Source organism: Diabrotica undecimpunctata, chromosome 1 (genome assembly GCF_040954645.1).
Source record: "Diabrotica undecimpunctata isolate CICGRU chromosome 1, icDiaUnde3, whole genome shotgun sequence".
NCBI lineage: Eukaryota > Metazoa > Arthropoda > Insecta > Coleoptera > Chrysomelidae > Diabrotica > Diabrotica undecimpunctata.
In genome coordinates this window covers 154,979,578-155,004,277 of record NC_092803.1, presented here as the reverse complement: position 1 = coordinate 155,004,277, position 24,700 = coordinate 154,979,578, and the positions used below count along the sequence as shown (strand labels likewise).

The 24,700-nt window shown below is 32.2% G+C and overlaps 1 protein-coding gene across 2 annotated transcripts in view; it reads right to left on the bottom strand.

Moving 5' to 3' along the window:
- The window catches only part of LOC140432405 (calcitonin receptor-like), a 465,986-nt gene that overhangs the window by 221,304 nt on the left and 219,982 nt on the right, over positions 1–24,700 (bottom strand). For both annotated transcript variants that reach the window (XM_072520283.1, XM_072520282.1), the window contains exon 3: positions 16,656–16,897. In XM_072520283.1, the coding sequence (XP_072376384.1) occupies positions 16,656–16,897 (242 nt within the window). The remainder of the gene's footprint in view (positions 1–16,655; positions 16,898–24,700) is intronic.

Genomic DNA, 24,700 nt, shown 5'->3' with positions numbered 1-24,700 from the left:
AAACTAATCCATGAGCCTAGAGAGATGCGCCTCGGTCTCGGTACGGAAAACGACTTTGTATTAAAAATTTACTGAAATTCTTTTATTTATTTTTTTTTAATGTAAATATGAAATTAACAACATTTTTACGATGTATGGATTTATTTTTGCGGCTTAATTATATATTTTATATTGATTACTATTGAATTAATTGTTTAATAATCGAAAACTGCTGACAACAACATTTTTACGATGTATGGATTTATTTTTGCGGCTTAATTATATATTTTATACTGATTACTATTGAATTAATTGTTTAATAATCGAACACTGCTGACAACTAAATATTGGAACAGTTTTTCGTTTCCTCACGTTTCTTAAATTTTATCAGCCAGGCGCAAAGAAAGCTTTGAAATTAGACATATGAGTAGGTAGTGCGTTGTCTACAATAATTTTTACTCGTCATTCGAGTATGAATAAAGACGACCGTCAGTTTTATAACGAGTAAAATATAATAATGGCCTGTGGACAATCTACTGATCCAAAAGTTCGAGAAATTATTATTCATCAGTACCATAAAGGGAAAACAATGCGTGAAATTTCCAGTGAATTAATTGTAGCAACAACTACTGTGTTTACTATAATTAAAAAATATGGTGAAAGTGCAGTATTGATGTACGCGGCAAAAGCTCAGGCCGTCCAAAAGCTGTTTCTCAAAGTAATTTAAGGCATTTTATCAGAATGCGTAGGACAAGAAGAAGAAATACACTATGAGAAGTAACTACTAGAAGGAATAGAGAAACTGGGAAGAATGTTTTCAGAGAATCCTGTCGAAAATATATTTACAAAAGCGGTCTTTGTTTAATAGGTTCTTCTTTGCGATTTAAATTTTAAATTTTTTGATTTATTCTCTTAGGCCAAAGAAAACCACTGGGGCACATTATACACATAGGGTTACATTGGGGCTAAATCAAAACTTTCGTAGACCAAACATAACTGGAACAAATTTATCTATAGCGACGAAGGCAAATTTGATGTGTGTGGGAGATGATCGAAAGCGTGTGATTAGGGAAAAAACAGAAGCATTCCATGAGGCATGAGCCTCATGACATACGGTTAAATCTCTAAAAAAATAGACGGGAGAATATAACATTGAAGTTTTCTCACATCCTTCTAGCAGCTTGGATCTTAATCTAATAGAGACACTTTGGCACAAAGTGAAACAACGCCTAAGAAATAACCCTTAGCATACTCTGCCACAACTACGTGCTAATTTGAAAGAAATATGGGATAGTTTTACCCCTGAGTTCTGTGAAGGCCTAGTTTATACGCTGCCTAATAGAGTTCAGGCTGTTATTTAAGTTAAGGACGACGTTACGCCTAATTAATTTTTATTTTAATTTGTTAAAAACCTCTTGTTCCAATATTTAGTTGTCAGCATTTTTTGGCTATCAAACAATTAATTAAATAGTAATCAACATAAAATATATAATTAATCTGTAAAAATAATTCCACACATAATAAAGAATGTTGTTAATATCATATTTACAATTAAAAATGTAGATCTCTAAAAAATAACAAAGCAGAGTTAATTAAATACGGTACATCCAGACTATATACAAGTTTAGCGAAATTGTTCCAAAACTGCATTAATGGAATGACAACCCCAGAGGACTGAAAGACATCATTCATATCCACTATACACAAAAAGGGCAGAAGGGATGAATGTGACAATTAAAGAGGCATTGCCTTGACAAACTTGATTAGTAGAATATATGGAAAAGTAATTAAAACAGAATAGAAATCGAATATAAACAGTTAAAAGCTGAGGAACAGGCAGGATTTAAGGCAGGTAGATCTACTTTTGACCATTAGTTTTGCATGACACAGATTATTGAAAAGAAAATAGCCGTTAATCAAGAAGTACATTTATTGTATGTAGACATACGAAAGGCTCATGATAGCGTACCACATTATAAATTATGGGAAGCGTTAGAGAAAACAAACATAAACATAAATTTAATAAATGCGACGAAGGAACTGTACGCTAATGCTAACTCAAAGGTAAAGGTTGGAAATAATCTGTCAAATGGATTCCAAATGAATAAAGGCCTTAAGCAAGGCTGCTGTCTCTGTCCGACATTATTTAAAATTTATCTAGAACAAGCTCTAAAACTGTGGAAGCGCAAATGTTGAAATATGGGAATGCCGATTAACATATCTTTGTGATTTGCAGATGATCAACTAGTGATAGCACAAGATTATAAAGATATTGAGTATATGACTCGAAAATTAATCGGGGAGTATAAAAAATGGGGACTTAAAATCAATATCCAAAAAACCGAGTATATGTGTAACAGGACCTCATATTGGAAGATGGAGAAGTTATCAAACATTGCAACACATATAAATATTTAGGTATGATCATCACAAAAGAAGGCAACGAAGACGACACAATTGAGGAGAAAAATAACCAAACAAGAAAAGCAATTTTCCTTCTCAATAGTATCCTTTGAGATCAATCAATCTCTAATCTAATCTAAACTTAAGGCAATGGAAATGGATTTCTGGAGACATTCAGCTGGAAAATCTAGACTAGAAAGAGTAACGAACAAGAGAATAAGAGAAATTATGAAAGTAAAACATACAATAGTAGACGATATTGGTACCCAATAACTCAGATGATACGGTCATGTACAGAGAATGTCTGAAGAACGTCTCCCAAAACATATCTTAATGTGGACCCCTCACGGTAGAAAAAATAGAAAAAAAGAGGAAGACCCCGCCTTAGTTGAAGAGAAGGCATCAATAGAGAAATGAAAGACAGAGACTTAGAAGAAGACTTATGGATAAATCGAAAGGAGTGGCAACTGGGTATCGGAAGACGTAGGAGAACGTTTTAAACCGATCCATATATATATATATATATATATATATATATATATATATATATATATATATATATATATATATATATATATTGTTATGATGTATTGTTTGTTTGAATGATGAGCAATGAGTATTTTTAATAATATAGGGTTTTTATCGCGGTTCTCAAAGAATTAGTTTGTAAGTACTTTTTTAAATTATCTTTATTATAACTATTATGAAACACACATATATATCTAACCTAGCCAATGTAAATTTAAAATAAACTATCTTTAAATTGATATTCTTATAAAACGAATTAAATTCTATAGACAATGTAAAATTTAAACAAACTATATCCAAAATTGAAATTGTTATGACACTAACTAAATTATATTAACAAAATTTTGTACCTTTCTTTCACTGAATGCCTAAATGAACTGTTTTCCACTATATAGATTCTAATCACCACTGAATGTCTTCGTACTTCGGTTATCCTTGTTTTTGTGAAATTACTTTTTCCAATTATCAGCTTCTACCAATTTAAGATATATTTTTCTTCACCAGCATTTATAAACCACCAAGCAAACCAGCAAAACAGCATTTATATTTATTCTTCTTTTCAATATACCAATATCCAATTATTATAAGTTGATTTATAGTAATCTCCAATCATAATATAATTTTAATTTCTTCCAATATATATATATATATCGGTTTCAAAACGTCTTGCGTCGTTGTCCGATGCCTAATTTCCACGAATTTCTATCATTCCATTGTTCTTCGGTCAAGTCTCGGGAGCTCATTGCCTTTGTTATTCCCTCCTTCCATGTTCTTTTTGGTCTTCCTCGTTTCTTACGATTTGGTGGTATCCATTTCATGGCGATTTTTGGTAGTCTTGTTTCTGGCATTCTTTGAACATGGCCATACCATATAAGTTGTTTCCTTTCTATGTCTGTTGCCAGTGATCCATCTACCCCCATCCGATTTCTTATTTCATCGTTTCTAATTCTGTCTGCTCTAGATATTCGAAGTGATCGTCTAAATACATCCATTTCTGTTGCTTCGAGTTTTCTTTTATTGCTTTCTGTTAGTCTCCATGTCTCTGTACCATAGGTTAAGCTGGTTTTTATGAGAGATTCATATATATTGTATTTTCGTCTTTTACCAATTTCTGAGCTCCAAAGAACTCCGTTAAGGCATCCAATTGTTCTACGGGCCTGGGTTATTCGTTTTCTAATTTCCCTATTGTCTGTGCCTGTGGTGTCGAAATCAATTCCTAGGTAGGTATATTCAGTGCAGAATGCAATTTCGGTTGTGTCCATCTGAATGTTGGATAGTTCTGCGCCTATTGGGAGATATTTTGTTTTTTGTGTATTGAGTTCTAAACCCCACTTCTTGTATTCTTCCTGTAGTTTTCTGGCCATATATGTCAGGTCTTCTTTATCGTTGGCTATAAGGACTTGATCGTCTGCAAACTGTAGGGTATATAGGCAAGTTTCTCCCAGGTCAATGCCCATTCCTCTGCACTTTCTTTTCCACTGATACAGTGCTTTCGCCACGTAGATTTTAAACAATGTGGGGGATATGCAACACCCCTGCCGGAGTCCCTTGTTTACAGGAAATTTTTTTGAAAGTCTATTTCCAATTTTTATTCCCGACGTTGATCCTTCATACAGCTGTTTAAGGGCGTTAATTACTGTGTGGTTAATGTTTGTTTCCTGCAAAACTTTCCATAGCTTTTTAGCGGGTACAGTATCATAGGCCTTCTGAAGGTCTATAAACATAAGGTGGGTTTCTTGATTGGTACTTGATCTTTTTTCTATTATTTGTTTCAAAACAAACACATTATCGGTGCAGCTCCTTCCCGCTCTAAAGCCAGATTGTTCCTCTTCTTCTTGTTCCTTATATTCTTGTTCGATAATGTCTCGAAGTATCCTTCCATATAGGCGACTTAAGGTACTGGTTACTGATATACCTCGATAGTTTGAGCAGTCCAGTTTACTTCCCTTCTTATGTATAGATGATATGAAGGATACTTTCCACTCATGCGGGACTGGTGCACCGTTTAGATATTGGTTTATACACCAGGTTAATCGTTCAAACAGTTTGTTAGTACCGCATTTCTTCCAATATCCATCCAATATTCTTCTAAAATACTTTTTTAATCTTCAATAATTATTTGTGTATAATTATAAATGTGCATTAAAATATATGCATAATTTTTAATCTTCATTTAACTCACTATATTAAACAATTGGACTATTTGTAACTGAATGGACTGGACCTACTTTCTTACTAAAACTTTTCTGACTGCACTATCTTGAAAATTCTGAACAATTTACTTCACTAACTTAATGAGTCTATCTTCTACTAACTTTCATAATAAACTGGCCATCTTGAATCCAAATCACGGGTATTTATATCTTTTCGGATGTTCCAGAACCATCTGGTAAGAAATCATGTTTTATTTAGTTCTATTTCTTCTATATGGATGTTCTCGAAAAAAATATCTGTTCTATCCACCGACATAATCATTATTCCAGAATGTTCCAACATAAACAAAGATCAAATTCTGCATTCTGGAGAATTCGTTAATGTTCTATTGATAATTTTGTTGACATTTAGGCTTTTCAGATCAGAATAAACATTTAAATCATTAAATATATATAAATTAAACATTTTAAACTAACATTATTATTATTACCCCACTTTAATTCCTAAAATGTCACTTGGAGAGTATGTATAGTGTGTTGCCTAGTCACATGGCTCACTTAAATATATCTACAAAATCATAACTACTAAAATACAACTTTTTACAATTATTATATGCTAATTTCTTAAAAATGCCCTCATATAAATAATTTTTATTAAATTCTCTAGTATTTAACTTATTAAAATAACCAAATACTTGTTATATCTAAAATTATCTAGTATATAACTTATAAATTATTTTCTTTAAACATTTTTATTTCTCCCATATCATATCAATATATATATATATATATATATTAAACTTAGAGCTAAGATTAATATTATTATAAAAATTAATATTAAACTCACCAGTCTTCCGGGTTGAACCGCGTCGATATCCATTTTGCCGAGCTTTCGACATCCTCTCTGATGTCTTCTTCAGGGCTTCCGAGGTCTCAGTCTCCCGAGCCCCCAGACACTACTACACTCACTAGTCACTTCTAGTTCACTCACTAGTTCGAGAACTAGTGAGTGAACTAGAAGTGACTAGTGAGTGTAGTAGTGTCTGGGGGCTCGGGAGACTGAGACCTCGGAAGCCCTGAAGAAGACATCAGAGAGGATGTCGAAAGCTCGGCAAAATGGATATCGACGCGGTTCAACCCGGAAGACTGGTGAGTTTAATATTAATTTTTATAATAATATTAATCTTAGCTCTAAGTTTAATTGTACTAACCGCGGAAATCTTTCCGAACATATATATATATATATATATATATATATATATATATATATATATATATATATATATATATATATATGTATAATCAAAAAAATAAAATAAAAGAATTTCGGTAAATTGGTATTTTATTTAATATATAATAGTTGTTAGGCCTCGTATATCAAAGTTATATTTTTCTTATTGAACACTCCATATTTGATGACATTTTTAAATTGTCCATACAATTAAGCTTTGCTTTTATAAGGGTTGTCTATACCTAAATACAGGGTGTTTTGATTTATTTCGATTTTTCTAAAAATATGAAGTTTTAGAAAAAATAAATGTCTACGAATCTAAAAATTGGAGAGACAAATTGTGTCTTCATAGTAGACTATTTTCATATTTAAACATATGTTTATTATAGAAAATCCACAAGGAATCTACGTTCCTGTACTTGGCTGTATACCATATATTAAAAAATTAATTAAAATCCTTTGTAAAAGGTATATATTTAAATATATACCTTTTACAAAGGATTTTAATTAATTTTTTATTATAGAAAAGTCTTTACAGGGTATTCGAAATATTAGATTGTTCTATTAGCAAATTCAAGCGGTAATAACGTACTTATTTTAAATGAAACACCCTATATTTTATTAGTCAGTCATGTGGAAAATTTTCTTAGCTTTTTTATATTAGAGTTTTCTATACCTATCCGCTAAATACAATTAAAACAAGAAAATTGGAATATCTCGGACATATTACACGTGGAAAGAAATACACCTTACACCAACTGATTATGCAGGGAAAGATCCATGGAAAGAAAAGCATATAGAGGCGTAGAATGTCATGGCTGCGCAACCTTAGAGAGTGGTACGGATGTACATCAAATGAACTTTTCAGAGCAGCCGTCTCAAAAGTCCGAATAGATATGATGATTGCTGACCTCCGCCGCGGAGATGGCACTTGAAGAAGAAGATACCTATCTGCCTTCAATTTTAAAATATTTAAAGATTTCCCAATTTGTAAACTTTATAATCAAGTATTCTGTGCTACATAATACGAAAAATTCGCGATATACCTAGCCTAGATATTGTTAACAATAACGTTTAAAATTTATCATTTCATCACATAGGATGCTTTATTATTTTAGTTGAATTTGTCCCACATATGACGTTGAATAATATTAATATTATAAATGTAAAAATTTTTCGTCTAAAAATTACTGCTCCATAGCCGGACAGCCAATCTCTGGAACAGCAGATTTGAAATATAAAATTTAAGAAGGGTTTAAAAAAATGCTCTTACGCGACAGTTTGCCAGAAAAATCAAAAATCCTTAAAACGAAAGAAAATATCGGAGATTTGAAAAAATTGTTTAAAAACTGACCATTTTTTCGACTTTTTTCAATCAAAAATTTTAATATTTTTTTGGTCCAACTGTAATAAACTGTCATAGGAAAAACAAAAAAGAAACAAAATGCATCAGGGTTTCTTAATCCAGACTAGATCTGGATATTAACTACTGTCCGCCAGTTTTAAAAACGTAATTTGTTCTCAAAATTTTAACCCTTATCCGTACAATGTTGTTACAAATTCATGTGAAAGAGGACGATCAGTGAAATGGTTATCACAAGTCACATTCCCATTGGAATTATAATAAGGCTCAACGAGTTGCTTTACAACTAGACATGCAAAACCTTTGCCTACAGTATTTCCGTCTTTTCCTGTATATGATATTCCACCTAAAGGGTAATATGTTTCCAAGTCACAGACATCAATGTTCATTCTCGGAGGATAGGGTAAGGATTGTTTATTTCGTGAGGAGAGAATGTTTGAAGTGCCCGTTTAGGGTCGGTTGACCCTCTTCAGGCTTGAGTTTGAATGTTGTTGGTTAATGGTGTACACACAGCTAAAACAGCCCGAAAAATCACCGGCGATTTTGCGTTTCTTCGTTCTTCGTTACAGGCCGAGTCACAGGCCCACCCTATTTTTATACCATACTTATCTGGCTTTGAAGGCATATACTGCTTGAAAGGACATCTACCTTGATACGGAACAAGTTGCTCATCTACCGTTATGTTTTTTTCCTGGTAAATAGTTTTGGTTGACTTGATTCATCGCGTATTGCTGCTAATTTTTCGTTCCTTTTTCGTTCAGACTCCGTATCCTTATCGTCAAATCGAACAAATCTTAGCAAATTTTTGAATCGTTTTAACCCCATGATAGCTTTTAATATAGTAGGTCCATAAAACTTACTCCAAAATATATCTATCAGAACTTTTTCGGCTTCTTTATTTGTACACTTCACTATTTCGTTCACATTTTTTTTGTTCACAACCAAACAAAAGGAATTAACAGGATCATCTACACTTTTACCAGGGCTAACATTAATTTGTGCACTTTGCTTTTCATTATATCGCAGAATCGCATACGTACTCTCGGTTGTGGTTGACTCTTCCAGTTAATTTTATCCTTAGTTTCAAAAATTACACACTCTGAAATCTAGGAACTTGTAGCTACACATTCTTCTTCATTATCACTCATTACTACTTCCTGATCATCCTCTTCACTTGCTTCCAAAAGATGATCTTCAATTTCAGAGTCACTTTCAATGCCATCTACTTCAGGAGATTCTTCACCATAGGAATCCCATAAATTATAAGCAATATCTTGCAGTTCTGCAGCTGATAATGGTTTTTGGGATATTTTATTCAGACTATCTACTTTCACTGTAAGTCAATATAATTTTAGGAACTTAGTTGTCGACACTAACATCGATATCAAACGACTGATAGAAGATGCAATATTTATTTCAAAATATGTATAGGTACCTACCTAACAATATTATTGCATTCCAACAATGATGATCAGTTTTTAAAATTCATTTAGAATAAATATAACACCTATTGTAAGCATCTCTTTGATGTTCACATCAAAGAGTTGTTTACATTGTTTTTTACACGTTTAGACTTTATTATTGGATTTCCGAAATCATAAAAGTCGTTTAGATAATTCACAAAAACATTACATGACTGCAAGATTAACTTCTGTAATACAGATTTAGACTTTAGGTATAAATACAAATAGGGTCCGACATGCCTGTGTTGTCTCTTTACGAGACAAAATTTTTTCGACGCAATAATTTCAAAAACTATAATGAATATTTTGAATAACTCATGACTATGTTAAAGCAAACATACTTCTAAACAAATTTAGTATTGCATCAAATTCAATAATAATTTTTTTATCGGTTTATGATAAACAAAATGGCGTCTCGGGCCCGTTGAACTCACTTTGCCCGGATAAAGGTTAATATTTGGATCTAGTGAATCAATTTCAATAAACCTTGATGCATTTTGTTAGATTTAGTTTTCTTTATAATCGTTTACCACAATTTTACCAAAAAAATCATAATTAAAATTTTGTGACTTAAAAATGTCGAAAAACGGTCAGTCTTAGAACAAATGTTTAAAATGACAGTCATTTTCTTTCAATACAAGAATTTTTAATAATTCTTGTAAACTATCACATAAAGCCCCTTTTTTTAAAATCCCTACTTAAATTTTATATTTCTGATTAGCCGTTTCAGAGATTAACGGTCCGCCATGAAGCATCCGATTTTTGGACGAAAAATTTTTAGCGCCTTCTTTAAAATACAGAAACAATGGGAAAAAATAAGAGAAAAAACGAAACGAAAATAAAAAAAAGTTTGACTGAAATATATACTAGATAAGGTACAAAAAAAAATTGTTGAAAATGTCAGCATTCCAGAATGATAAAAAATTGCACATTTTCAACATAGTCCCTTCACATATTTTTTAAGACGATCGTTTCCATAAAAGTAGCCACAGAATTTAATTGTATTTACAATATATAGTGACTGATCTTCAGTTTGACATTTATACCTAATAAGTTAGACAATAAGTGCAAGAAAAAAGAGGTAGAATTTCAAAATAAGGTATAGAATATAATGGTATGCCATTTGAAATAAAAATAATTATCCAAAATCACATGTATGCCAAATTCAACTAGTGCAATAAAGCACCCTTTTGTGATAAATTTATTAAATTTTAAATGTTATTGCTAACAGTGTCTTGGCTAGGTATATCGCCAGTGTTTGGAGATGTACTCCACGGCATACTTGATTATAATTGTTTGTTTGTAATAAATTAGGAAATGTTTCAAAAATAAAGGGAGACAGGCATAGGAAACCTGTATATAGATTGAAAGCTAAGTAATTTTTCCACACTACAGACTAATAAAATATGGGGAGTTTTATTTAAAATAAGTACGTTATTAAAGCTTAAATTTACCTTAAAGCTTAAAGCTTAAAGCTTAAAGCTTAAAGCTTAAAGCTTAAAGCTTAAAGCTTAAAGCCAATAGAAAAATCAAATATTGTGAAAACCCTGTAAAAAATTCTGCTATAATATACATCTGTTTAAATATGAAAAATAGTTTATTATTAGGACCTAAGACAAAATTTTTCTTCAATTCTTAGATTCGTAGACATTTAATTGTTTCTAAAACCTTAAATTTTAAGAAAAATTGAAATACAGTCAAACTACCTACCTATTAACAGAATATACAAATTCGTCATGTAAATCCGGCATATTAAAAAAATTAAAATTCTTTTGTAAATGCGCTTAAGTTGGTTAACTTAATACTGCTGCGCGTGTGTATCCCAGCGAGAAATTTATTAGGCCATTTTTTATGTATAAATTGTGGGCTGACATGTTCTAGCTTTTATTTTGATTAATTCGATTTAATGAAGCGACGTAATCAGTTTAAGAGCGGTTGTCAATCCTTAGTATTTCAGGTTAGCATTGAGAAATTCATTGGTTTCAATATTTGCTTGCAAATTATTACAGAAAATATTGTTTCACCTACATGCAGTATTTTGTTCATTATAAATGGTTATTAGTTTTATTTTTTATTAAAAACTTTAAGTTTTTAGGCCAAAACATAGTAGAACTTACAAAAATAGAATAGGCCATCATTAGGGCACAATTTTAGTAGCTAATCTAATTACGGCTCCAATGGGCCGTAATTACGAATGCTGGTGTTTTTTTTTCAATTCAACCTTATATTATTACCATATTACCTTAATATTACCAAAAACGTAAGGGAGGGTGTTGTACCTTCGGGCAAACTTCATGTCGTTTGGATCAAAATGTTTATAAATTACTTTATAGCGACCATTGAAGCATAAAGAAGTAGATACAACCTTTATCTATAAATGACAAAGTATAGGTCTATAGATTCGTTTCAGTTACCTTTAAAAAAAAATTTGAAATTTTTTTGACAGGTCGTTCAAAGGTACGACACTGTGTTGTACCTTTGTCCATATTATGTTGTATCTGTGGTCAGAGAACAAATTACTTTCGACTAAGAAGAAACAACACAAACGAACGGAATCTTATTTATTACATGAATTATAAGATGACAAATATGATTACTTTACATTGTATGTATCAAATTTAACATTAAAAGCCATCATATTTTGTTGGCGTTGTGATGTTCCAACCAAATTTGGTGAATGCAGTTTTTTTATTATGTCGCCTTCGGAGACACAAGAGACTTCCTCATCTGAATAGACAAATTTATTATTGTTTCCACTAACTGTTTTTAAATATTTGACCATGTATTTGTCATCTAAAAAACCTCAACTATCTTGGCAACATAGTGTGCAATATTCTTTTTACTGGCAAATTTTACGAGAACAAAATCACCCTCTTTTAACTTAGAAGAGCTCAGTATTTCTTCACTTTCTTGTTGCTCTAATGAATAATTTTCGTTTTCGTTTGCCAGAAAAGTTTATAAACTTACTTTGCAATAGTTCCTCTTTCTTCAGGGTATCTGTCAAAATGCTTGTTTTACCACGCTTTTATCCCTTTTGAGAAGTCTTTTGTGCTACGGCTTTGAAGAATGAGCGCACTACAAACGGGCTTTTTAAGTCAGCGTTATTAGCCTTGTTGTCATTAGACTGCAGTGGAAGTGCCGGTGTCAAGTTTAATGTTAATGGATTTGCGGATAGTTAAAGGCTTGATGAGCAAGATGCATTAGGATTCTCCTCTGATTCTGGATTTGGGCGATCTGTTACATAGGACGACAGATATTCGGGGTCGCCAAATATATTTTCATTAACAGGCCATATCCCTGATTTTTCAAATCCTTTCTTCTTCTTCTTCAGTGCCTTATCCGGTCCGGATGTTGGCGATCATCAAGGCTATCATGGTTTTGTTGACTGCTCTGCGAAACAGCTCCGCTGAGGTCATCCCAAACCATTGTCGGAGATTTTTCAACCACGAGATACGACGGCGTCCCGGTCCTCTTCTGCCAAATACTTTACCCTGCATAACAAGTTGAAGAATTCGATATTTTTCTTCGTTCCGCATCACGTGGCCGTGATAGGGCCACGTGATCCTCTGACAGGGGTAAATGCTTTTGCAAATGTCTTGCTTATGAGTTCAGCTACGTCATACAAGCTTATAGGACGTCCAGGATGGGTCATCATCCACTCATTAGCTATGGTGTTGTAGTAGGTTTTGTATGGTCCAAAAACAGTTCTGTCAAGAGGTTGAGTTCTGTGCGAGGTGTATGGCGGCAACATTAATAGCACAATATTATTTTCCTTCGCCAAATCAATCACAGAAACTGCAATATGGGACTCGTGATTATCAAGTATTAGTAACACTTTTTCTTGGTCTCTCGGCTTAACGTGGGCTATAAAATTCTGCAAGTAGTGTAAAAAAAGATTCTCGTTTGACCATCCTGATAGATTTGCGCCTTTAATGATGGATGCCGATTCATTAAGTGTCTTTTTTGCCTGCAGTTGTATTTGAAGTCCAATTGTCTGGTGTTTTTATCTTGTTTTTACGTGTGTATTGAAATGCTAAGATTCTTCCATCTTTTTTTGTGTCCATAATGAAGCGACGCTGCCTGTGTTAAGTATAGCTCCAACTGTGACTCTTTTTCAAGTAAACACACTTTTTTAACATCGTTGTTCGCGTTGTATTCGAATGTAGGACGTTCGGAGTTTACATGAATTCGAATGTGATTAGATAAGGTTGATCGACAAATATCATATTTTTTGGCAACTTGTCGAACCGGAATCTTATTTTCGAGGACGTCTTCGACAGCTTTCTGCAAAGCCCCTACATCCACATTGTCTCTTTTTATTCCACTTTTGCTTCGTGGTATTTTTTCTGTAAAGAAGATTTAAAATAGCAAAAATAGTATATTTCTTACCAGGGAAATTATAGATGAAACCAGCCACAACTTGATAACACACCGACTCTTTATGTTCTTGCTAATTATTTACTTTTAACGCGAAAAATTCACAAGTCTTACTAAATTCCAAAGTCTTTATATTTATGAAGCGAAACTATTGTACCCACCTCAAGTGGTCAATAGCAGAACGTTAAGGCAAAAATTCTTTCCAACACGGAGAAAACAACAATTTTAACAACAGTGTCCAGAGGTACAAGCGCCCAAAGATACAACACTCTCCCTTACTATCAAATTCCGTCCCATACTTTTTTTGTGTAATAACATAAAAGGAAGTTTACAACTAAGAAAGTCAGGTAGTTATTTCTAAAAGAATAAAATTGAAAAAAATCTCGAAATTGTAACTTATTTAAATTAAAATATAGTCTGACAATTTATTAATTACAAAAAATATTAAAATAATTTTATTTTATTCTGGGCGTTGGTTGCACATATTATGCTGTTTCTGTTATATCCATAGCTTTATGTCAAATTGATCTCCTATGTCTTCAGCTTTATTAAGCGGCGTTAAAGAGATTCTGGACACAGCAGTGTTTTTATTAATAATTCTTGCTTCCAGAAAATTTTTTTTGTTAAATTATATCTAATCCTATTTCTTGTAAAATGAGTGTAATTTGGTATAGTTATCTCATTAATACCATCGATAAATAATAGTGATTGTATGTTTTAAATTATGGTAGGAATCGACAAATAAAGAATTATTCTTCTTCACGTACCATGTCCTTTCTGCACTCATAGCTATCTTAATTGTATTCACTGTCACTCTTAATCATATCCCTTGTATCAATTTTATACCAATATCACAAGTTTTTCAACCATGAACTCTTTCTTCGTCCTGTACTGCATTTGCCTGCTATTTTCCTTTGCATAATATTTTGTAGCAATCTATATTGGGGCCTCTCTTTACATATCCGAAGAACTCCAGCTTTCTCTTCTTGATGCTTTTTATAATCTCAGTAGTCTTGCTGAGAATTTGTAGTATTGTGGAGTTTCGAATCTTCTTCACTCAAGAAACTTTTAAAATTCTTCTATAACACCACATTTCGAAAGCCTTAAGGCGATTTAAATCATTTTTATTTACTTTTCAATACTCAATACCATAAATAAGACAAAAAACACGTAGCAGCGAAGTAGGTGGATCCGTAATGTCAATTTTAAGTCTCTTTTACATAATACCTCGACATCTTTCTAAAAGCGGCTATCGCCTGCTCAATTCTGGATCTAATTTCACTCTTGAAATTGACTCTTACTTATTGACCATAAATGACTCTTTGCATTACTGGCTTATATCCAACTTAAACAGATTGATTAACTTGCTTAAGTTTGATACTATTTACATATGTAGACGGTCTTATATTCTGATATTTACTATTAAGAGTATTTTGGTTCTCCGTATGATCAGATCCAGACCTGCTTCCTTACAGTTCTCAACGACACTATTAAGTAATAAAGAAGTGGAGGAAATAAATAGTATAAATAAACCGATTTAAATAGAATTTTTTGATAAAATTTAAATCCAATAAAGTTAAGAATATTATGATAAACGATATTAACTTTTAGAAAGATCCTGGTTACCACCTGTTTACAAGTCGGCACAACAAAAAACCCTTAAAGGAATAACTGCTGTAATACAATTTTTTAACGCAATAATAAAAGTAACCTATTTTCCATATAAACCAAAAATGACAGTTATAATTATGATAGCAATGCCAAAGAAAAACTAGACGAATATTTATCATATAGTTCAATAAGTTTACTACCAGTGTGCTTTATAGTTCCTAGAATAATTAATAATGGAATTAATTAAATTAATCCTAAATACTAAACACCTCCTCCCAAAGCATCGTTTGAATTTAGACAAGAACATGGGTCTCTAAAACAAGTTCATAGATTAGTTAAATATATCAGTAATGATCTCGAAGAATAAATTATATTACTCAGCAGCATTTTTTAATTTTGAAGTCACGCCTTTAATAAATTCTGGAATAAAGTCTACTATTAAAAACTATAAACTTCTGCTTCATCAGTTCTACCAACTTGTTACCTTTATGATAAATATTTCTGGGAAATATAAATCAGAGTATTCAGACATATTTACGTAAATTAGGAGCACCATAAGACAGTATGTTAGGACGAATGCTGTATGATATTTTTAATGCAGATCTGCTTTTAATGCTTGAAACCACAATAACAGCAATGTTCGTAGGTGACACTGCAGTACTTGTATCCCATCGTGATCCAATGACTACAAGATTAACGAAATGAAGAGTTCCTGTTAATGATATGTTAAACCAATATGAATATACGGCATCCAATTGTAGCGCACTGCTAGGAACTCAAACTTAGAGACCATAAAAAAGTTTCAGAACAAAGCTCTCTGAATCATAATTCAAACTTCAACGTCAAATTGCCACAAAACTTAGGAAACAGCAGAAGGAATACCAAAAATTAACATAGATATCCGTGCCCTGACGGAGATCAAAAAAATCGACAAGAAATATGGACATCGGAAATATATGTTCTTTTAGGAAAGACTTCCAACAAAAGAAAGAACACAGAAAGAAATAAACATGTTGATAAAAAAGATATATAATAAGTACATTATCAATATTGCTATCATAAGTGAACGAATATTGCAAGAAAGAAGAAGAGTAAACAGATTTAATAGTATATGGTGGCACAAATATGGTGGTACTTCTTATCAGTAAAGGAAAAAAAATTAACATGTAGAATAAGATCATAAAAACTATCGCACTCTATGAAGCAGAAACCTGGAGATAGACAGAAAACGGCAAAAAACTACTCAGTGCTACGGAATTAGATGTTTAGTGAAGGACATGTCGAGTACCGATGTAAGCATAATAGTGAGGAACAAAATAATGGAAATTGTTGGGATCGGAACGTAGAACAGCAAAGACCAAATTAATATTAAACCGTAATAGTTTTTGCAAAAAGTTACACAACAACAATTTAGACAATTTTAAGGGTTTAGGGATGTCTGTTTTTCGTGTCAATGAGAATACTGTTTCAAGTTAATTTGCCTATTACTTTTAAGTCCGGTAATCATTATTTCATCAGTTAACAATAGAAAATCAATAAACACTTACCTCCAGTTCATCCATATTGAAACATTGTGAATAATTCACAAAAGGTATAAGCGTTCCGTTGATGGATTTAATAAACCAACTGCCATTCTGCAGACATTCTTTGTAAATAAACTTGGAACTGTCAAAACCGTTCACCTCTGGACAAGAGTGATTTACCATTTTCCCAGGAGGAGTTTCTGGCCAGCATATCTCAAAGTCTGCGATGTAATAAAGGTAGGTGTCAAATGTTTCTGGACAATATCCTGGAAAAAAAAAATAGAAAATATATAAAATTGTATAAGCACCATACATAAATATTTTAAATCTTGTTTTAACATTTCAATTAAGTTAAGTTTATTAATATCTTTGATACTATTAAATCATATTATATTCAGGTCTTCTTTTTCTCATATTCTCGCTCTTTCAGACGTCGGATTGGGATTAGTGTTCTTTCTTTGCCCATTCGTTCTAATAATATTGGCATTATAATATTAGCATATAGTTAGACTTGGAAAATGCATATATTGCATATTTCATGAAATATCTGGGATTTTACATATTTATACAAAAAATTGCATAAAATGCATAAACATCAATTTATTTCGAATTGCAAAATTTAAATAATATTTATCTAACCATAAGTAACTGACTAAGTAACTGGAAATTTCAATGTTCATTTTATTTCAATATTTGACTCTTCAATATTACCGATAGTATCTATAAATACTAACTAATATTCTCGGTATTGTTGTAGCAGGTAACTGAATATAATTCCGTAATGAAAGGTTGTTTCGGTGTATAAAGAGAATTGTTCATTTGTAAATTATTTTGTTCTCAAAAGTGGAAGTAAAAACTTAAGCATCGTCAGTCGGGCTTGTTTAATTTGTTAACTATACTCAATGATATTAGAAGTGTTACACCTAGAAGGAATAAATTCTTGAACTTAATTTTTTGGCAACAGAATGACAACATTTAAAACATGCTATGATAATAATATCAATGTTTTATCTTTTCTACTTTTTGTAAAAATAAAGTTTTACCTTTAAATTTTTTTGTGAAGATACCGATTTGTAAAAACCGGTTTGTATAGAAACTTTTAGTTATTATTCCTCAGTCTAATTATATTCAGTGTAAGAAAATGCCTCGAGTTCGAAGACATCAAAATTACCACCATGTAAGCGATTTTGACAGGAGCAGAATTATTGCGTATAGAGATATGGGTTTGTCGTATCGCGAAATAGGCCGTCGCGTTGATTGTACGGTAATGACGGTTATGCGTGTCTGTCGTGTGTGGATAAACGAAGGTAGAGTAACACGAAGAAAACCTACTGGTCAACGGAGTTGTACCACAGAGCGTCAAGATAAGCGCTTAAGATTACTTGCTCTGCGAGACCGTTTTGCTACTACGCGTCAAATTGTTGACCAATGATTTGTAGTAGTAGGTAGACTTGTCAGTATGCCTACACTATACCGTCGCATTCGAGCCTTTGGACTGGTTTCATTCCGCCAAGACTAGTGCTTCCTGTGACTGCGGATCACTCTCATCAACGAATGATGGTCGTAGGATGTTAAGATGCCGCCTTGGAGAGCGACGAGATATCGGGTTTGCTGTTGAGAGACATGTACACAGGACAGTTGGAGTAATGGTTTGGGTGGCTATTGCCTATGGTAGCCGATCACCAGTAAGAAACGCGCGTCCCCATATTGCTCGTCAAACTATAGACTTTCTCTAAGAAGCTGGCATTAATATTTTGCCGTGGCCACCCCGTGCTCCGGAGTTAAATCCTATCGAACATGTATGGGATATGATGGGAAGGAGACTGTCCACTTTGCACCATCCTCCACAGACTCTGGCACAGTTAATACATGAAGTTCAAGTTGCTTGGAACAAGGTGCCACAAGCAACATCGATCATCTCATTTTGTCAATGCCTAGACGTATACAGGAGTGTATTCAGCTACGGGGTCACCAGACACATTATTAATTTTTTTTTGATTATTTGTTAATAAAAATTGTTTAGCACATGGAATGAACAGAGTTGCGGAAGAAATTAGAAAACAGTTTCCTTTTGTAAACTCCCTGATATGAAACATAAAAAAAGTATTCCTCAAATCTGCTATAACAATTTAACTTTATAAAGAAATGCTTCTAAATATTCCACTTCACCAAAACCCGTTCTAACTCAATGGGGAGCATGGTTGGAAACCGCTTTTTTCTATTCAGACTATTTCGTAGATTTAAAAAATATAATTGACGCTTTAATGGATGAAAGTTCCCAATCTCTGCTAAATGCTAAACAAATTTTTAAAAACAACGTTCTTCAGCAGCAACTTTCATTTATTAAATCAAATTTAAGTTTGCTTCAAAAAACTCTTACTGAATTAAAAATTTCAAAAAAATATTAAGCCATTAATTTCGAAGGAAAGTTTTAATTATATTGGAGCTTTCCAATAAATAAAATTTTATAAATTACAATATAAAACGTATAAAATATCAACGGTTCCAACAATAACGAATGTATACAATCAGGATATTATTACCAGCATTTTGTAATTACGTATATTTATTAATGATCTGATTTACTACATATCTAATTATGGACTATAATTTGAAAAACACAATTAGCATAATTCCAAAAACAATATAGACAAATTATTGTATGTTTATGAGTAGTTTTCCATGGAAAAGTGAGAATATTTGATTTTAATATTTTTTTATTTCATAAGCTTCATTTTATAACAATGGGCTTTGAAAAGACCATTACCGTCTTAGTAAAAAACTGATTAGATAGATAGATATATCTCTTAATTGTTTTATTCTGACAGCGAATACGCAAGACCAACTCCATGTTATTCTATTTTTTTCTTAAATGTATCAATTCCATTATTAGTTTCAAGAACCACAAAGCTAAAGAAGAAAACCCTAATATAATAATTGGTTACAGGAACTTGCAACCAGTAAAATAACAGAGTTTACTTTACGCAGAAATATTGTACTGGTATCGAACAATAAAAATAAAATGCAAAGGCTGGTGAATTCGTGGACTGAATAAATACTAAAAATGAAAATAGAGGTGAATATAAATAAAAAAAAGGTTATAGTTAATAAAAAAAGACTACCAAAATAATAAAGAGATTAACCCTTCGCGGCACGGGTGCGTGTCTGTGAGATAAGCCGATCATATTTTTACAATTTGCAAATAGTTAGTTTTAATGCGCGGGCGCTTGAGTAGCTGCATCAATTACAGCGTAGTAGCATATGCGCCAGGCCGCAGTTTGATTCCAAGTCTCTGAGAGTTTGTGCAGTGCCAGAGTTGCCAGATGTGATTTTCTAAATCCCCCACTTAGAAACTGAAATTCCCCCAAATTTAAGCTCAAATCCCCCAAACTTAAAATTTTGTCGCATAATTACAATTTTTATAAATTTGAAAAGACTGTAGACTGAAACAGACTGAAACAGATTTTTTATACTATTTATACTAAAACAATGAATTAAAATAATTTTTCATATTAAAAAATGAAAAAAATTTTAGTTTACGATTTATAAAAACTGATGTCACCAGTGATGTGACTTACATTTAAAAATTAAAATTAAATTTAAAAAACACAATTAGAAAATTGGACACCAGTGTTTATGTGTAAAATTGGGACGATTTGTTCTTTTATTAACTCAATAACGACCCAATTTCTTAGCCTTCCGTTTTGGCTATATTCTGAATCCAACGTGACTTTAATCCACAGCCGATATATGGAAGTACATATTCATAAAACTTATGTCACCACATGACGGTGATCTGTAGGACAAAATGATCTATATTTCAAAACTGAAGGACTATATTTTTGTAAAATATTTAGATAAGTACATTTTTTTTTGATGCCTTACAGGTATTTACTGAAAAAACCAGATATGTATATTATTTATTTATGTAGGTCGTAAGAAATAGCCTTTTCTAGTCAGTTCTATCTACAATCGCAAATTTAATTAATGATGATCCCTAAAATCCGCCACAATTTTTGCCCCAAATAACCCCCCATCCATTTTAGCTTATAAAAATTCCCCCAGACCCTTTGAAATTACCCCAAAAATGGGGGAAAATACCCCAATCTATTTTTGTCCACGAGACACTACCCGAGCTTTGCAGTTACAAAATCTAGAAGCGGTAGGTTAACTCAAACTATTACTGTAACTTCTGTTGAGACAAATTTTTATTATTTTAGGTAGTAAATCGTTTTAAAAATGGATCCTTATTTAGCAGAAATAACTAGACTACACAATTTGTATGATGAAGTAGAAGCCGAGGATGATTTAGAAGAGAAAGGCTTTTCTGACGAAGAAGACGACATCTATGAAACATTGAACACCTTGAAAGTGACACAGAAGAAGAGATAGATTTTGAAGATACTTCAGAAATTTCGGCTAGCACTAGCATCTGTAGATGTAGTAATAGGCATCTTTATTGTACAGCAAAAGATGATATTACAAAATGGAATAAACATGTGCCAAACCAGCAAGTGCGAACTTGAAGTCACAATATAATGTCACATTTGCCTGGTCCCATAGAAAGTGCGAAAAACGCTAGAATGCCTACAGAAACTTTTCAATCTTTTTTTGACGATCAGATGATCAACATAATTGTCGAAAATACCAATATTTATATTTCTACACTTGTAACTCGTTACAAAGACTATTTGGAATTTTAAAAGGAGGTAGATTATATCTGAAGGAGTTTTGGTCAACTGACGGAACGGGAGTGGAAATATTTCCGGCTGTGATGTCTTACAGAAGAATGAATTTTTACTTAATTCACTACGTTTCGATAATATGAATACTCGCAACGAAAGAAAAAAGATTGATAACTTAGCACCGATTCGAGAACTGTGGGAAACGTTTGTTGGCATTTATATCCTAAACAAACCTGCAAAGTATGGGATTAAGGTATTTGCAATGACGTTTACAGTTTACATGATGACAATTGGCGAGACAATTGTCAGAAGACAACTGACTGGCATGAAATTATTGTCTTCGTCTAAACACTTCAGGCCAATTGCCTCGCCAACTGCCCTCACAATTGGCCCAAAATTCAGTTGTGTCCGGGAGTAGTCAAAGGACAATGAGCTGCGCCCAGTGAGCCCCCCCACCACTCGAAATCTCAATTGTCGCGACAATTGGCGCTGTGTGAACGGTGTAGGCCAAACTCGACTAATTTTGCAATAAGCCATATTACTACGACATGTCTATGCCAATTTAAGTAAAGATCAGTTTAAAATGAAGTCTCAGTCACGTTGCATACTACTGAAACAATCAATTATTTTAATGTTCAAAATTTTTTATATTATTATTTGAAAATTATTATTTATATTATTATTTGAATATTGAAACCAATATTCAAAATTATAAGAATATTTACAATAGTACGTATTGTATGGTGTTGTTTATTATCGTCTCTGATCCTTTTAGCGGACCAATAAGTCAACTTAAAGGAAAAATTCACAGTTCAGTAAATATACCAATAATAAACTATATCGACAGGAATATATTACAAACGATTGTATTTGTTGATGGTATCTTTGAAATGTAGCTAATTTATTATATCGAGAAAATGTTAAAGGCAACTGTTTACGAAGCAACTGAGTATGAAAAATCTGATTTATGGTTTCCAAGTAGCGTATGAGTTTAAGATGAAGGGGCTTATTAAGAAAAAAAAAAAAAAAAAGAATTAGACTATATATTTTTTAAAATAATTGATTTTTTTATAATAAGAATCATAAAGGGGTTATTATAGTAACACGGCATATTACTAAATCTTTAATGCAATTTACTATTTTTTTTGGGAATAAGGCACACATTTTCTTTAAACTAAGTTTATTTGAACGATTTCCACTTCGGAAATCGGTGTCAAAATACAAAACATTAATAAATTAAACAATTTTGTTTGTTATTTGGTAGAAAATTATTCTAGTCACTTAATTTTATCTAACTTATTCATATTAATAATTCAGATATATACATTTTAACATAAATAACTTTAAAATTATATTGTCAATATTTTTGAGTTGTGTTGGTGGGACGACTTTATTGAAAGATAGTTCATTTGATTATATGAAATCAACTTTAACTTAAGAATACCCGCCAGAAAAATCATAGTAAGTATGTGATTTGTCTTTAAAAAGACAACCACCTGCAATGATGACAGTAAAATTCTCGTGTTAGTGATCCCATAGAAAATCATGAGAAAAAAGCTAGGAAAATAACCGCCTGATACTATCTCGACATGGTAAGTATTTGGTCTTATATTTAGTTTACTCTCAATATTAATACAAAACTCTGATTAAATATGTATTTAATTTTAAAATATAATTGATGTATCCTTAATATGTTATTGACTTACTAATATCTTTATTTTCTTTTTATTGATTTCCTCTTTCAATATGTGTAACCAGATACTACTGCATTCTGCCGAGGAATTTGCTACGCAATTGTTCTCATTTAGCATAATTGGGGCCGCATTTTTGCTTTTTCTCTTTTTACGTTCTGTTACCAACACGGGCCACCAGCGTGAAGTAAGAGTCAGATTTAAATAAAAGAGTACCTTATGTTTTCGCATTCTACTCTTGTACACCCTCCTCCCACCACTGTTTCACTTAACTATTATATTAAGAAAGGGTTTTGAATAAGTTATATATCAATAATTTGGAGAATGCTATATAACTGGCTTCTTTTATTATGTCATAGTCCTGTGTCCTGGTGCAGCTACTGGTCCACATAAATTAAAACTCAGAAAATTAATCACAGGTAAGTTGTCAATTATTGAAAGACAGCTAGCCGAGTATAACAATGAAATCTCAGAACTAGCTGAAATGTATTGTTAGAAGAGGGATATTTTAGAACACATAATGCTAATTATGTTTATTGTTTTGGCGGTGAGATTCAAAACTATACAAGTGTTGCCAATCTGGTTTCACCAAGATTAAACAAATCTGTCATCGAATTTAGAGCTGTCAGCGATAGCTCGGTTCTCCTTAAATTGAGAGGCAAACGATATAAACTAAATATCATACCAGTTTATAAGCCAACCAGCACAGCAGACTACACAAAAGTAGGGATTAAAGTAGGGAAGCATACTAATAACTGTTCCATTATAAATACTCAATTTAAACACCATGTACGCCGACTTAATACTTTTAAAAATCCTGGAGATAGGTCTAGAAATCAAATTGATTAAAAAAAAAAAGAAATAATTAAACACTATAAAGAAAAGAAAATTCAGCTAATGGTCACACACTAAAAAAAAATAAATAAAACACTTAAAATTTTGAGAAGAAAGAAGAAGTCTTTGTCAAAGTAGTCTACTTAGTAAATAGATAGAAGCTAGTTTAAGAAACCGCGACAATGAAATAAAACGAAGATGCAAGGTTGATAAACAACAATACTGTCGCAATATATGTAAAGAAATTGAAAACCAAGTTCAAATCAATCAACCCAAAGATCTATTTAGAAAATTTCGGTACATAGCGAGACATTTTAAAGCCTGGACTTGGCCTCCGTTTAAGGTCATACAAGAACCCTCAAAACCAACAAGGAATAAATAGCGTAGCAATTATATTACCAAAATCTACATAAACATGATCAACGTCAGGAACTTCACCAAACCCCTAAAGAAACTGAAAAAGAACCTAAAATACTTGAGAATAAAATAAAACTGACCATCAGAAAACACAAGAATAAAAACGCAACAAGTCCAGATAGGATAACAGCAGAAATACTTAAAGTTACAGAAAAAACTGAAATAAAAGTGCTATACTTGTTCTGTAACAAAATATCTCATTCCAAGCGTTAGTCTGACGACTGGACAAAATCTACAATAGCAAAGATATGTAAAATTGACAGCTTTTATTAATGCAACAATTCTTATAGAACCATCACCCTTATCTTACGTGCCAGCAAAATAATGCTACACATAATTAATGAAAGACTGAAAACTTTTCTACAAACCGACCTACGTCAAGAGATTTACTAGAGGTAGAGATACCGTCTAAATCATTACTATTATCATCATCATCATTCTC